We start from the raw sequence: 16,278 nt of genomic DNA on the forward strand, positions 1-16,278 counted from the left end.
ATCCCAACTGAAGTGACCAAACTGAATACACAGAGTATATCCCCCACTCCCCATGATGCCTCCTTTGTCTACTGTGTTCACAGCAAGGGCCGCGGAATCTAGAATAGCTCCTGACGCATAGCAGTCAATAGCTATTAAATGGGAAAATGCCATCCATCTGCCGTAAACCATAAAGAATTACTGCCAGATGGATAGAGGATAGCTGGAAACAGGTCATTAAGAGCCAATTCACAGCTTCCCTTCCTAAGAAAGCAACTTAGAAGAAAAAAATTTTCATTTTGCTTGATGTTAGTATGTAGACGTGGAATTGATTTTTGTATACTGACTTTATATCCAGCAACTTTGCTAAACTCACTTATTAATCTGAATAATTTATCCTTATTTTCTACGTATGAATCACATTATTTGCAATTAAAGATAGCTTTATTTTTTTCCCTTTCCAATTGTCTTTTTAGTACTTTATCTTATCTTACTGTACTGGTTAGAACCTTCAACATAAGCTGAATGAAACTGGTAATTAATCACCCTTATCTCTATTTCTTGACATGCTTGGTGGTAATACAGTTCCTCACTTTGTGATGAGTCTTCTTGTTTTACATATTTCCATACATATATTTCATAATTAAAAAGGTTAAAAAAGAAAAAGAAAGCAGCAAGAGAAGAAACCATGAAGAGCCTGGCAAAATTCTCCAGTTTGGAAGGGTCAATTAGTTTCCTATTGCTGCTGTAACAAAATACCACAAATTTAATGACTTAAAACAAAACAATTTATTATTCTACAGTCTGAGAGATCAGAAGTCCTAAACTCAAGATGTTGGCAGGGCTGTGTTCTTTCTGGAGGCTCCATGGGAAAATCTGTTTCCTTGCCTTTTCTAGTGTCTAGAGGCCACCTGGCATTCCTTGGCTCATGGTCCCTTCCTCCATCTTCAAGGCCAGCAGCATACTATTTCCAAATCTCTCTCTCTCTCTCTGTGACTTCTGGTTCCATCACCACATTTCCCTCTTCTGACCCTGACACTCCTGCCTCCTTGCAAGGACCTTCGTGATTACGTTAAACCACGTGGATAATCTGGGGTCATCTTCCCATCTCAATATCCTTAACTTAAACACATCTGCAAAGGCCCTTTTGCCTTGTAACGTAACTTATTTAACGGATTTTGGGGAATAAGATATGGACCATCTTTAGGGGAGGGCATTATTCTGCCTACCACAAAATATGAGGGTATGGGGGCAGATGCAGAACACCGTTTGGAAGACTTCACTGCTACAAATCAGTACCAATCACAATCAGCAGTTCAGAGAGGCCCAAGTAAATGTAAGTGGGAATTGGCCAGAGGGTGGAAGTTCTCCTTGACATGGTAGGCCACAGCTCCAGGAAGGAGGTCAGAAATTGCTATATCATTTATGTGAAACAGAAACTGGACATGGGATACTCGTTCTGGTACAGGAGCTCCATTATATACAGGAAAGAAAATGTAGAAAATAAATTCATATGTTGAGAATGCACACCACCTGGCCTCCTCCCCAGCCGCTTCAGGGTGGTGACTTGGTAATACAAACTTATATATCAAACAGTTTTAGACTTGAGAAGGGGATTCTAAATGATATTTGTAGGTAAAGAAGGAATCCAGTGAGAATCTACCTAACCTGTTGTGGAGAAAATATCAGAACTGAGTAAACCTTTCTTTGTTCAAAGAAATATAAAAGGCCAGAATCAGATTGTAGAAATACAAGTGGGGGCCTATGAAAAGAGTCTGCAAGATAAAAAAGGGAACAGAGCATGCAAAGAGACAGAGAAATAGAGAATACTTGGGGGGAAAATGTTAGCTGAAGGAGACAGTACCTGCTTTACTCTTACAATTGGATTTTTAAAATCATAGATTCTGTGAAGTATGCTAAAATGTAAATGATAAAACAAAACAGATAAAGGAGACCTTGGTAAAAGGCAGGCGAAAATATAAACATTACAGGATAAGATAGGGAAATAACGTAAGGCAACGAATAATCCAACAGCAGACTTAAGAACTGAATTAGAAGCAGTAAAGAGTAGAATCAGCACTATAAAAATCTGAATCAATTAAAGACAGGAAAAACTTGAGAAACCTTCTGACATTGCAGAGGCAGAGCAAAAAGGGATTAAAACGATGACAGAAAAATATGTACAGGACAAAGAACAGAGATCTAATATACATGTTAGGAGAAAAGAAATTACTGAAGAAAAGAACAAACACAACATTAGTAATCAAAGACATGGGAGATGAAAACTTTCCTGATCTAAAGATAGAACTGCATCTGCTTATTTAAAGAGCTCATTATGTGCCATGAAAAATTACAGTACAGAGCTCAACATCTAAACAAATCCTCATACAATCTGAAATTCAAGATTTAAACAGTTGTAAGTTACCCATGCTGTATGAAAAAAAAAAAAAGTTTACCTACAAAGGAAGAAAAACCAGACTTTTCTCCAATTTTTCCTAACCATTAATGCAATGGAATAATAGCTATTGTTTTAAAGGGGAAAGAAGTTGACCTAAGCTAAGTTGCCATTCATGTGCAAGGGCAAAATAAGAACACTTTCAAAACACAAGTGTTCAAAAAGTAGTCATGAAGAATGTTCTCGATATACTGTTTAACGAAAAGAACAAAGTAAGGAAGAGAACGTATATCGCACTATCATTTTGATCATGTATGTATATATGTTTATAAATATGTTTCAATGGGCATAGAAGTGGTCTAAAAAGATAAATATCAAATTGTTAACAGTGGTTATCCCTAGAGGGTGACTTTGACTATATATTTTTTTGAATTGTTTGACCCTTTTGCTTGAGTATGTATATTACTACTGTATTTCACAAAAATCACCTTCATTTTTAAAAAGCCTCCATGTTATCTTTGCTGAAAAAAATTCTACAATGTTGTATCTGAATAACAGATGAATCAAACTAAAGAACATAAGAATGGGAAAGTCATAGAATAAAAAGACAAAAACGGTGAAAACTGAACACTGAAAACACTTACTATAAAATTAATTCTAAATAACTATTGTAAATTTAGAAACAAAATGCAACTGTGTGAAAAAGAAAATACATATTGTAAACAGTCCTAATTTTCACATCTTAAATATGGGATAGTCAATTGTTTTTTTTTTCCCCTTTCACTCTTGATGTTGATACTTTGAGAATAGAAGATTATGTATGTTTTTCAAAAAATTAGTCACTGGTAGCACTTAAACTTAATATTTTCCAGACCACCAAAAAACAAAGGCCACATTTCCCCCCAAACTATATATGTATGTATGTATATATGTATGTGTGTGTGTGTATAAAAACAAGGGTGTTTAAAAAACATAAAACAAGAACAAAGCATATACTGTATGGTCCCAATTTTATGAAAGGGAAAGAATAAGTACACACATATAAGCATGGGGGCGGGGGAAAGACTGAAAGGACATATATGAAACCTTAACACCAGTTAATTTTAGGTGGTAGTTTGTACGTGATTTTTATTTTCTTGTGCTTTTCTATATTTTCTATTTAAAATATTTGGGGGTAATTATGTGCACAACAAACATGCCCAAAATATCATTTAACAAACAGACAAGCCACTAGTTTCAAAAGTTGGACAATTTAGGTCCAGTGGTTAAGAATCCTCCTGCCAATGCAGGGGACATGGGTTCGAGCCCTGGTCTGGGAAGATCCCACATGCCGCGGAGCAACTAGGCCCACGCGCCACAACTACTGAGCCTGCGCTCTAGAGCCCATGAGCCACAACTACTGAAGCCCGCGCACCTAGAGCCCATGCTCCACAACAAGAGAAGCCACCGCAATGAGTAGCCCACACACCTCAACGAAGAGTAGCCCCCGCTAGCTGCAACTAGAGAAAGACCGCACGCAGCAACGAAGACCTAACGCAGCCAAAAATAAAATTAAAAAAAAAAAAAGTTGGACAATTTAAACCTCATCTTTAACCTCAATTACATATTTTATTAATGACAAAGCTTCCTGGGATCCTACATCCAGACAGAAAGAAAAGATTACTGTAAGAATGAATGGGATGTGATCGTGAGACTTATAACATCACCATATAATATGACCTATAATTTATTCCCTAAACAAGCCAAAGGGTGGCCCCAGCATTAGCTTGTTGGAAAGTTCTTCACTTAGTTCTTGATCAGATAATATGGGAAGGAAAACAAAGAAGATCACACAGATTAATCTTCCTGGGGATGCTAGAATGAGGATTGCTTACATCTATTTATGACATCAATGTTTTGCTTCTCATTAAATGGCTAGACCATTAGAGCCTAAGGAAAGACACAGCCTGTCACTAAATAAATCCTTGTTCAGTACCACCTATAGCTATACAATCACATGCATTTATTTTGAAGATGACAATTAAGCTTTTTTGATATTGACTAACATATAAAATGAACTTAACATCTTTCTCCTGAAACAGTTTTCTTTTTATCACTTCTCCTATCTGCCTATAGGGCTACTGGGGTTTCAATGAGGAAATACATGTAAAGAGCTTAGCACAGTGCCTGGAACATGATTATTGATTACAAAATCTTAAATTTATTATTATTATGGTTTGATTACTTTTTTTTTTTAATAAAGTCCTTCAATCAGTTATTTATTTATTTATTTATTTATTTATGGCTGTGTTGGGTCTTCGTTTCTGTGCGAGGGCTTTCTCTAGTTGCGGCAAGCGGGGGCCACTCTTCATCGCGGTGCGCGGGCCCTACACTATCCCGGCCTCTCTTGTTGCGGAGAACAGGCTCCAGACGTGCAGGCTCAGCAATTGTGGCTCACGGGCCCAGTTGCTCCACGGCATGTGGGATCTTCTCAGACCAGGGCTCGAACCCGTGTCCCCTGCATTAGCAGGCAGACTCTCAACCACTGCGCCACCAGGGAAGCCCGGTTTGATTACTTTTTCAATCACTTATGCTTACTCAGTATAATGCGGCAGAAAGGACATGGAGTTTTATTTATTTATTCCTTTAAAACTTGTTCTTATGAAAAATTTCATATATATACAAAAGTAGAATACTATAATAAACTCCATGTACCCATTATTCAGATTTAATAATGATCAATATTTGGCCTTTTTTTCCCCAACTACACTCCTGTCCACCTTCCTCCCCACATTATTTTGAAGCAAAGCCTAGATGTCAAACCATTCATAAGAACATGATGTTCTGAAGTCATACAGACAAGGATTCTAATCCTGTACCTCATCACTTAGCTACATAACCTTGGATAAGCTACTTAACCTCTGAATTTAGGTGCCGAGCAGCCACTCAACGAACCTAAGATCAATCTCTCCTAGTTGGCTCTAATTTTCAACATCTGTGATGTTTCTCTCTAAATGTAACCAGCTCCACTCTATTGCTTTTACCCTAATCTGTACTCTTTATCTTACTTTTGGATAATCCCAACAGCAACCTGTTTTCTCACCTCTTACTCATCCCATACCTGGGTTTTCTACTATGGTTTGTTTCTTTCAGGCAGAATATTAATGCTGTAAGATGTTCAGTAAATCAGAAAGATCAAGGGTGAAGCAAATTTGGGAAAGATAGCAAAGGGTATCCCCCTCGCAATGAACACCACATTAAAACTCCAAGAAGTCTTTCAGTTATGGATTCTGTCTAATATTGTGTTACCCTAACTTACATGATTGTGAAACTCTTTTTTTTCACCTAACTATTAAGAACCTATAAAACTAGAGTTTTGTGGAACATGCTTGGGAAATACAGTGATAGGTTAATGCCAAATCAGTGCTCCTTGAGCAATGCCTTCATTGGGAAACTACCAACTCTACAAAATTTCAAGAGTTCCTCCTATAGGTTCAAATTAACTTAGGTTGCTTCTCACATCTTTGTATATGCCATAAGTTGTCTCCCAAACTAGGAGGGTGTTTGCCTTGTATGTCTGGATTTCTCTTGTGTGTGCAGGTGTGTAATATAGGTCACTCAGTGAATGCCTGTTGAGTGTGCACCCAGGCTGGACAAAACATGTGACTAATCTCCACCAGCAGTGAAACTGCTCATGTTGCTGCTACAAAGTCCTTGAGATACTTTACATTTCTTAGTAGTGAACACTAGAAGCTGGAGAAGATGTCTATCTTCTTCGGATATCTAAGAGGTCAAGAGCTCCTAAAAAGTCCCTCTGGACACATCCATACTAATCTTCCAGGTCAACCATGGAGATGTTTCCTATGTTTCCATCATTCTTCACTCCTCTCTTGAGCCTCAGTTGTCTCTTTTATAAAATGAAGGTACAAATACCTACTTGGCAGGCATATTGTGAGGACTTAATGAAATAAGAGACAGAATTACCTCATCCTGGGACTGATACATGCTAGATATTCAAGAGATGTTATTTTTCTCTGCCATGGAGAATAAAGCAGAGAAAAAGGAAAAGGAAGGCACGTAACATCTTATATAGGGTAGCCAGGGAAGACCTCTCCAACAAGGTGGCATTGAGAAGGCAGTGAGAGTGCCACACAGCTATCTGGGGACGGGGTGTTCCAGGTTAAGAGGAAAGCAAGTACAAAGACCCTGAGGCACAAGTGTGTGGCTTGTCTGAGGAACAGCAAGGACGACTATGTGACTAGGGCATACTGGGCACAAGGAAAGCAGCAGGAGCTGGATCAGAGCATGAACAAAGAAGTGACATGATCTTATTGATGTTTTAAAAAGATCATTCCAGTGGCTGTGTTGAAAACAGACTGGAGAGTAGGAGGAGGGAGGAATAAGAGAAACCAGTCAGAAGGCATTTTGTTGAATCGAACTAGGGTGTAGTGGTAAGAAAGAGTTGCGTTTGCGTTTATTTTGAGGGTAAGGAAGACGTGGATTGCTGACGGATTAGTTATGGAGGTGTGAGAAGAGAGGAGCCAAGAATAACCCCAAGAATTTTGACATGAGCACCCCCAAAGTCAAAGCTGCCATTCACCGAGATGGGAAGACTGAAGAAAGACCAGGTTTGGGGGAGAGAAATTCAGGAGTTTGGATCTGGAGATGTTGTGTTGGGCACACCTATCTCACAGTCCTTGAAGTGGAGACCCACCTTAGTCTCAATGAGCTGTGACTGCCCCGGGCAGCCTGTGATTCACGACCACAGGCTGAGGGCACGGACCACTGGCTCTGTGTTCTTCTTGCCAGGTCATATATTGTATTTACCATATACTGTATCATACACATGTATCATATGCTAACACTAAAGCTGGGAGAGCTCATGAGAAAACAGGGCTTAGCAAGTCTAAAGCTGGACAGGACTCCTTCCTTGTTCTGCACTGAAAGACAGCTGACCCAATCGCCAACTCTCAAAAGCACCCTCCAGAGTCAAGACTACCCTGTGATCACAGAAAAACAGTACGTACTAGGATTCCCCTGGCCCAAGCCATGGCTACCCAGTTTCTCTTCCAACTCTTCTAACTGAACATCTTCCACAAAGTCTGAACTTTGTTAGCTGTCCTCTGCCTCACACACTACAACTCCCCATTATTATTCCCTTCTGAGACTAGAAGAGCAGGATTTTATTCCAATTTCTCATTGGAAAAGCATAAAATGAGTACTCCTCTTGAGAGACAAAGGTTCTCACATTCCCAGTATTAACCATTAAATGTACCCAAAGAGAATGAGTTTTTGATATGTCAATGTCTAGAACCTTTATCTACGTATAGAAATGGGAATATATGAAAAAAATTCTACTATAAGGAATCACCTGTTTATAGTAGTTCAAAAATTCAGGACAGTCCCTTGGTTCAATAAAGCAAAGACTGGTTAAAGAAATCTTGGCATAGAAAAGAATACTAAATGATCATCAAAAATGATTCCGAATAAGAATACATTAAAAGATACTACATGAAAAAAGCAAATTATAAATAACATGTATAATATGACCCCCAGTTTTTTTGTTAAAAAAAAAGTGTGTGTGTATACCATAAGTTAAATATGATTGTATATAATTAGCAAAAATAACAGTTATGTTACCAGTTGGTAGAGGGATTGTGGATATGTTTTTCTTCTTTTTACTTGTCTGCAAGGAACATATATTCTTTTTTCACTAAGAATGAGTTAAAAAATTTTTATATTCAACATAAAATCTCTCATATTTGTAGTTTATGCTTGGAATTTAGCTTTTACTATCTGACATTAAAAAAACCCAAAAAACCAAAAACAACTACCTACACCTCTATACATACTTCATCTAGGTCAAAAGACTTCCTTCTGAGAAGCCACTTGTGGACTCTCCCCGAAAGGCTCTCCCCTCGGGGATGTGATACTAACGACTCCACAGAGGGGTCAGTCACTGAGTTCCCCCGCTCAGCGCAGGAGACCCTGCTCCCAGGGTCTGTGGGCACGACTTCCCCAGCCTAGCAACCGCTACACAGGAATGTGAAGCAGAATGGACTGCTCTACTCTCCACACCTGGCCACAGACACAACTGTTAAGCAGAGACTACGAGTTCCACAGTCCCCACCAGGGCAACAGGCAATGGGCTTTGTTTTCTATAAACAGACAGACAAGGAAAAAGTTCAGGTTAAAACACAGTCCTCGGAGGAAGAAAAATAGAAACCAGGCAGCGGGGAATGCTTCATACTCCTAAAAGCTTTTTTTGTAAGTTAACACATGGTGTCTGCTTCTCTCTAGTCACCTATTTATCACTCTCCTCCTTAGAGAAGGGAAAAAGCCCTGGCTGTTTTCCTAGTGCAGAGTTTTGTGGCTGGGGGGAAGGATGAAAGGGGGGAGGAAGGAGGGTGCTTTAAGCATGATGCAAACCATTTGGAGCTGAGTGAGAGCACTGCCAACACAAGCTGCACTATTTAAACAAGTGAGGAAATGATCGTATATACAACATGCCAGTGAGCGCACACACACACCAAAGGAAGTCGAGAGGGCTTTTTTTTTCAGGACGCAGAGCTGGATGTCAGCGGCTAAAAGGTCGATATTTTCCCTTAACACCCTTCTCAATGACTTAATCATGTTCCGTTTGCACAGAAAACTTCCCAAGAATAAAAAGGTCTGGAGAATTAAGAGGAGGGGTGAATGGGGAGGGATGTTTGGCCTGGGGCTGACCTTATCCGAGGTTTTCTCCACGTAGCAGGGGTCCTGAGGGGCAGCCAGCAAGGGTACAAAGCCTGAGAGAAGCCGATCCTCTTCCAGGATAAGGAGGGTGAGGTCATCGTCCGGGTCCTTGTACAGTGGCACCTCAGACTGATTCACTGCAGTCAGTATGTTACAGAAATCAGCCAGCATCGACCATACATCCACAGCAACCCTGTGAGAAAGAAGGTAAGAAAAGAAGAGCAGCTCTAAAGAGGAACCAGTTAAAGTATTCTAAGCACTTGTGGGCAGGGAGGTACTCGTGGCACTTGCTGTCTACGGCTGGCATCTGCCAGGAAATCTAACCCAAAAAGCTAGGATACAAAATTGCGCCCGTGGCAGTAATCTGGTGGGTGTGTGTCCATCTATGCAAAGTTGAAATTGATTAGGGGGAGTTTTTAATCCTAACCAGAAAGGAAAAAGAACTTAAGAGCATCAGTTGCCTAATGCAGGTCCTGTCACCTTTCCAGACAGTGTGCCTGAGACACTTATTCAAACACTCAAGACAACCAGTGCCTGAGGCAGCTCCCAGAATTCCCCTTCTCCTGTCCAGCCAAGTATATGCCACACAGACAGCAACACAGTGCCAATCTCCCCTCCTCCCACGCAGCCAGAGGGGCCAGTCACACCAGGCAAAGAGTCATGTGGTTATTACCTCCCACCCCAGTCCCCTACAATGCTTTAGAAATCTCTTCCTACATATAAGTAGGAAAACAATCAAACACACCCACCAAAAACCACATTCCTGGCCTGCCACGATCTTCCCAGGAGGGTAAACCTTCCCATGCATTTCAGCCGACAAACCAGTATCAGTGCTGTCTTGGCCATCCCTCTCTCTCTCCTCTCCCTCACCTGTGGAAGGTTAGATATAGGGTGACCAACTGTTCTGGTTTGCCTGGGATTTGTCCCAGTTTTAGCACCCAAAGTCCCATGTCACCAGAAACCCCTCAGTCCTGGGCAAACTGGGATGACTGCTCATTCCTAATTGCACATCACCAAGTCCTAGCTGAACCTAAGAAATCTTGAAAATGCAAAGTCTAGCTCTCCCCATTTCAAACTCCAGGGCAGAATTAGAAAAAGAAGGTTCATTTCTCTGTCACCATCATTTGTCAAAAAACTACTGTGGTTCATATCCCTGCTTTGATGGGTGCTAACGATCCTTAAGAGCTTTCTTTTTTGTCTGCACAGGACGCAGCTCAAATAGCCAAACTGTAGTCAGATCCAGGGCTTGCCAAATCCATAGGCCCTGGGCTGTACAAGACTTGGCTTTCTTTTCCAGAAGACTACCTTAACCAGGGACTCTGGAACAGGCAGTGCCCTATGGATGCTAAGTTGTACTCTAAAAGGAGTGAGCTGCACAGAAGAACAAAGAAAAGCTTTACAATTAGGCTCAAGAGGTGGAGCGGCAAGAGGCAAGAAGCAAAGAGAGCTATAAGAGCAAGCTACATCCTGGAATCTTCCCAGAGGAGTTACTGCGCATGAGCCAAATCTGCTAGGGAGGGGCCTCAGACCTAAGCAATGTGTTTCTCCTGGAGACTGGGAGCCTTTGGGAGATGGCAGAGAAGAGGGCATTCAAGGGACACGGCACTGAAGGTGATGCTGGGGGAGAAAGTGGAATAGAGGTGTGGGGACTCCTTGACTGGCTCCAGGTGGAAGGAGGCTGCACTGGTTTATTTACTGTAATCACTGCACTAGGAAAAGGCAATGAAATGAAACATCTTGTTTTCAAGAGTGTCCTGGGAACCAGGCGGAACACAGCTCCATTAATCATACAACGGCACATAATCAACACACATGTACTGCACAAGTAACTCGCCTCACAGGCTTTGCCCAGGAAAAAGAACATGTTTGGGAAGAATCACCGGAGGGACGAGAGTTTTCTAAAGCCTCTCTCTGCACAGACACCGACAACCAGGCTCATTCACAAAGCTCCATCTTTTGGCTCGGCTGAGTTTGGCTGTCAGAAATGTTTAAATATGGAAAAAAATAAACAGTTGCAACACGTTTTAGTGCAGAGATCTGCCTGAGCCCCTTTGTGATGTAATGGGAAATGCAGCATTCAGGCTACCAGCTGTAGAATAAACAGAACTTCGAGGGTTAAAAGGAACTGAACTTTCCACGACCCCATCTGCAGAGAAGAAAATAATAAGAGGAATGATGCACTGCCCCACAGCTCTGATAGTTTATCCTCCGGTCCCGGCTGCAGAGACAAGCACCGGATGTGATAGGGCTGCTCAGGGCCGCCTCCGAGGTTAGCGCTGCCCATGGGAGACGCACAGGGAGGCTCTTCCAGCTCCCCGCTTCCTCCCCCAGTGCCCTGCTGGCCACTTGAGCCCACTGCCTGAGTCTGATCCCACAGCGCTGGTGAGCTCTGGCCAACAGGCACTGCTCGGCTGCAGAGCAGCAATTTGGAAAATAAACAGGAAAGACGACAGTGAGAAGGAAGAAGGTGAAAAGTCTCCCAGCTGAATTCTTGGCTTGAGGGCCTTGGTTGGTGCTGTGCAGGTCAAGGCTGCTTCAGGACGTAGATGGGGGTGGGGGGTGAGGGCAGCAGCATCTCCAGCCAGGGAGAGGCAGCAGAAAATTACCCACGGCTGCCACAATGCGAGGCCCCACATCCCTCTCTCATCCTCCCACCCCTACCATCTTGGATCTAAGACGAAGGAATATGTGGTACCATGTGGTTCTCATTACCATGCTCCCTGTCCCCTAAGGCTCAGATAAACCAAAACTGACTCCTCCCAGCGGCTGCTGGCCACTACTAGGGACCCCTGCCCACATCTGCCTTTTGCCCATTACCACCCACCTTGTGCCAAAACCTTAAGACTCACTGCAAAAATGAAGTGGATGAGTGTTCCTACCCTAGTATTGATTTGTAAGATAGCAGCTGATGCCAAAAGACATAGGAAGTATCCTGAGTTCCCAACTCAGAAATGTAAAGTGGCCCAAGGGCCAAGCTAGACTGAGCAGAGCCAAGGGAATACACAAAATGCTCCGATGAAGGGTCATTTCTGCCCTGATCCCGTCAGTCTGGTGTGTGATTCTGAGTGGCCACTTTCTTCTGGTATTGCAGTGGGACGGCCCCCGATCACTTCACATATCATCAGTTCTCTCCTCTCTCACTGAGCACCACGACCATGAACACAACTGACTGGGCGCCCATGGACCATACGGTGACCCCCACAGAGGGTGGGGCAGAGGGGAGTGTCAGGAAACTAATACTAAAAGGAAGAGGTACTCTGAAAAACTAGGTGAGATGTCTGAACTCAGAAGTTAAGATATTTGCAGAAGTATGAGGTGATTCCTGGAACCTGGGCAACATTACCTCAGCTTACCCAGATCAGGCCTCTGGGCTGAGAGGTCAGTTCCATGGGTGAACACAGGGTTTCCTGTCTGAGCAGAAGGGGAAAAGTTAGCCTTTTCCTGCTCTAGTCCTTATCCCAGCTGGGAGTGCCTTCCAACCTTCACCCCAATCCAGTCCTTGGATTCTAAGGATTCAAGGTTGGCCTGGGCCAAGGAGCCCAAAGTCAAATTCTGGTGGCCGAGAGGAACTTTAAACAGCTCCCAATCTCCTAGAAATGCCTGGGAAATGACTCCCCAAAAGAGTTTTCAGACATTCTCAAGTCACCTTTGGTTCTAAATGGACCCTCTAGAGTGCTATAGGCTTGGGCAAGTCCCTCTGGCTTGCTGTGGTCCCAACTCATACTTTGGGAAAGCTCCCAGAGTCCAAAAAAATCCCACCAAACAGACACAAGGCAGCCAGAGAACATGAAACTGCATCCAATGAGTCTGTTCATGGCTCTCAGAATGGTGGCAAGGGAGCCTCTCAAGCAGCTGTGATGTGACTAGTGAGCAGGGATCAGCAGTGGTAGGGTGACCCGGTGGCTCAACCCCACAGAACACACCACACACCAGGAAAGCAGCCCTCTGGCTGGAGTCTGAACACCAGATCCTAGCTTGGGACAGACCAGCAGTGGCTAGTTATAGGTATGCACTCAGGACCAAGGCTCACCCACTTCCCCACAGACATGCACTCACTTACTCCACCAGGAAAGGAAAAAAATAAGAGTTAATTTACTTTTTATTGCCTCAGAATTCCAAGGTTTAATGTAGCTGTCAGTTTGAGTGCAGTGCAGCTGCCGGCCGATACAATGCAGCCCAGGCCAGCCCAGGTGACTAGGGAAACACATTTCACAGAAATGAACCAATACACACACTGTTGGCTGGCTGTTTGAGGGGATATTGACTTGGGGAATCAGATTAAACCTTCAGGCTGGGGTTAGCTCTGCAAACAGCATTAGAAAAGCAGCTTCAGTCCAAGGAACTGAGAAGCCCTGATCTCAGGTGGACCAGTGGGTTTCTGTGTTTCTACCATTTTGGAGTTTTCTCATACGATCTGTTACTCAACTACGTCATGCTCAGAAAGATTAAGGTGTGAGATATGCGAGGCAAGTTATACCACAACAACCTATCTCTTTCCTAGAACTCAGAAAGAAAGGCAGATCTGCCAGCTTTATAGGGAAGAGGTCAAGAAAGAACTTTTCTGCAAACTCCATCCGAGGACGGGACTGAAGGAGGAAGACAGTTTGGAGAATGGAGTACTAAGGCCCGACCAGGGCTCAGGCCATCCTTCTGGCAAGTCTAAGGAGGACTGAGCCCTCACACACCCCTTCATATTTTTACTGGGGGAACAGGCTGACTGGTGATTAATATCAAGTACAATGACCCCATGTTACAAGCCTGCAGGGGCCTGTGGAGGTGGCCATTTCCTGTGTAATACCAGCTTGTTTAAACACTAACATTCAAACTCCACAGCTGCAGAACAAACCCGGAAAGAGTTGAGTGAGAAGAAGCCCTGCATTGTGTTTTGGAGCTACGGAAGATCAGAGAAGTCCTACAGATGGGAAACGAGTTGGGTCTTTTGGTTCCTGGGGTGAGATGCTCTGGAAATACAGCTAAGATGGCATAGAAACTAGGCACAAAGAAACTGAAAAAGAGAAAGTCCATGGACTATAAACACAAAAGGGGAAAGGCAAAAGGCCACAGCAAGAGAAATGCTCTTAAGATATGTAATATCTTCTTTTTAAAACCTGTTTGCCTATGGACCATCATATTATAGCCCACAACTCTTCACACGGGGTTCAATGGCCAACGTTAAGACCACTGTAGCCCTGGAGGACTTCCCACCCAACTGGACAAAACTGCAGGAAGTGAGCAGATAATAACAGAAATGGACCTGAATCCAACAAGTCTGGTAGAGTCAAAAGAATAGTACCTGGGTTTGAAATAGCTTAGTAAGCTCCTTGGAAAGCCAGGATGTCATGCCAACTCTGTTCTCAGTAGGCTGAGGATCTGGTTCTGGTATCAGGGCTAGGCAGCTCAACAGAATGGGGTAGAGACTGGGGGAAGGTAGGAGGAGAACTATGCAGCTCCCTCTGAGATTTAGGAACTACAGTGTATTTTCCAGATGCCACCATGATATAAACCGGAGACAAAGATATCAGGGATCACTATTCTAGGAGTTAAGACATGGGCAGCAAGATACCATCCTCCAAGAATAATAGCTGTTTATTAGGTGACCACTAAAAAATACAAGACTCAGTTAAAGAAGATCCTTTCTGCCTTCCTAATTTATACAAACAAGTCAACTTGGGCCCTTGGAAGAGTGCCCAACTTAAATTAATTCTGCCCAATAGGGCAAAATCAATCTGCAGCTCAGTCACCCTGCACTACTCAAAGAACACAAACTTCATGTTCTAAGCAGTGCAGCTGGAGCCCTATGGCCAACAACAGGTCACGGTAACCTCATTCCAGGATTTCTCAAGTACCTCTAACTGTGCCTCCCTCAACCTCTCTCTAGGTCAGTGCCTATTTGACTTCAGTTCTCCCAAGCTACACTCAGATGTATAGCCTCTGTCGCATCACTGTGGTGTGTTAAACCCATCAGCACTGTGTGTTTGGGAAAGAGCAGCCCCCAGGGGACCTTGACATCGCCACGGCATGAGTGGAGCCCTCGGCGGCCTCCCTGGTGCGGATTCTCACGGTTCCTGCCTCTCTAAATTTTTAGCTGTAACCACTCCAACACGTCTTCTTAGTTTAGCACACACTGGACCCAAATAACCTCAGCCCAGAGCTGGAAAGTACTCTCCCTGGGGTCAGCGGCTGTACCCTGCTGGGGTCAGACTGGAGCCTTGGGCCAACACCCCTTCCTCTCACAAGAAGTCCTGTGGGAGGAGTGGGGAGGGGACAGCGGCTCCTGCCGTGGGAGAGATCACGTGTGCCCCACACTCAGCACTTGGAGGAAGAGGAACCCCCTGGTGCCAGGCTATAGTGCTGACGCCCCAACCCGGAGCCAGGGAGACTGGGTGGGGAGCCAGGGTAGCAAAGGGGCTTCCCACAGTCACCACCACTTCCTTCAGGGAAGTGCTGATGGACTATTACTTAGTGACCTCCCAAAATGCCCTTCTGGGAAGACGTATTAAGCGTCCTTGAAGGGGTGCCGATTAGACTTGGGATTAGTTCTTATTTCAGAACTGCCCTATGAGGGTGAGTGAATGAGCTGCTTTTTAACTCAAGAATTTCTATCTCGTCTACAGGGTCAACACATGTAGGCTCCCTGCGGAAATGAGCTTACTGCATACTCCCTCCATATCCCCATGTCTCCCTGTGTGACGGCACCTCAGAGGGCTCCCTACAAGCCCTTTCCAGCATGCTCTGTAGACTATACAAGACAAGCCATGGAAAAGCAGCAAGTCCAGGAATTTCTGGAGTTTTTTTTTTTTTTTTTTTTTTTTAACAGTGCTCCAATCCAACAGTGTGATAAATGCATCCGAGCTACAATTAGGAAGATATATAGCATCAGAATGCGAAGGTCTGGGCAGCCTGGTGAAACGCGGGCTCTCCAGAGCCCCAGCTATGTTTCCCATTATGTAACCCTGGTCATGGGCAGACAGCCAGACTCCAAATGAAAAAGAGACTCTGGCTTGGCACTGGTTCTATTTTCCTATCCTCATTCGGGGTCAGCGCAGTGTCATACAGCTGCAGAGAAAGCTCTGGGGATTAAACCTGGGAAAGCCTCCAAGACCAGGACCTGGGTTCAAGTACCAGCTGAAAGCAATAAACCAACTGCCACAGCTGGGCTAGGTTTGGATGTTCTCAAAGTCCCCTGACTC

At 43.7% G+C, this 16,278-nt stretch overlaps 1 protein-coding gene across 3 annotated transcripts in view; it reads right to left on the reverse strand.

The window, feature by feature from the left end:
• SMG6 (SMG6 nonsense mediated mRNA decay factor) overlaps positions 1 to 16,278 on the reverse strand; it is a 234,941-nt gene that overhangs the window by 106,757 nt on the left and 111,906 nt on the right. For all 3 annotated transcript variants that reach the window (XM_082443411.1, XM_082443412.1, XM_082443413.1), the window contains one exon: positions 9,080 to 9,281. In XM_082443411.1, coding sequence (XP_082299537.1) covers positions 9,080 to 9,281 — 202 coding nt within the window. The remainder of the gene's footprint in view (positions 1 to 9,079; positions 9,282 to 16,278) is intronic.

Source organism: Balaenoptera physalus (assembly GCF_965194825.1).
Source record: "Balaenoptera physalus genome assembly, chromosome: 20".
In the NCBI taxonomy this organism is placed as follows: domain Eukaryota; kingdom Metazoa; phylum Chordata; class Mammalia; order Artiodactyla; family Balaenopteridae; genus Balaenoptera; species Balaenoptera physalus.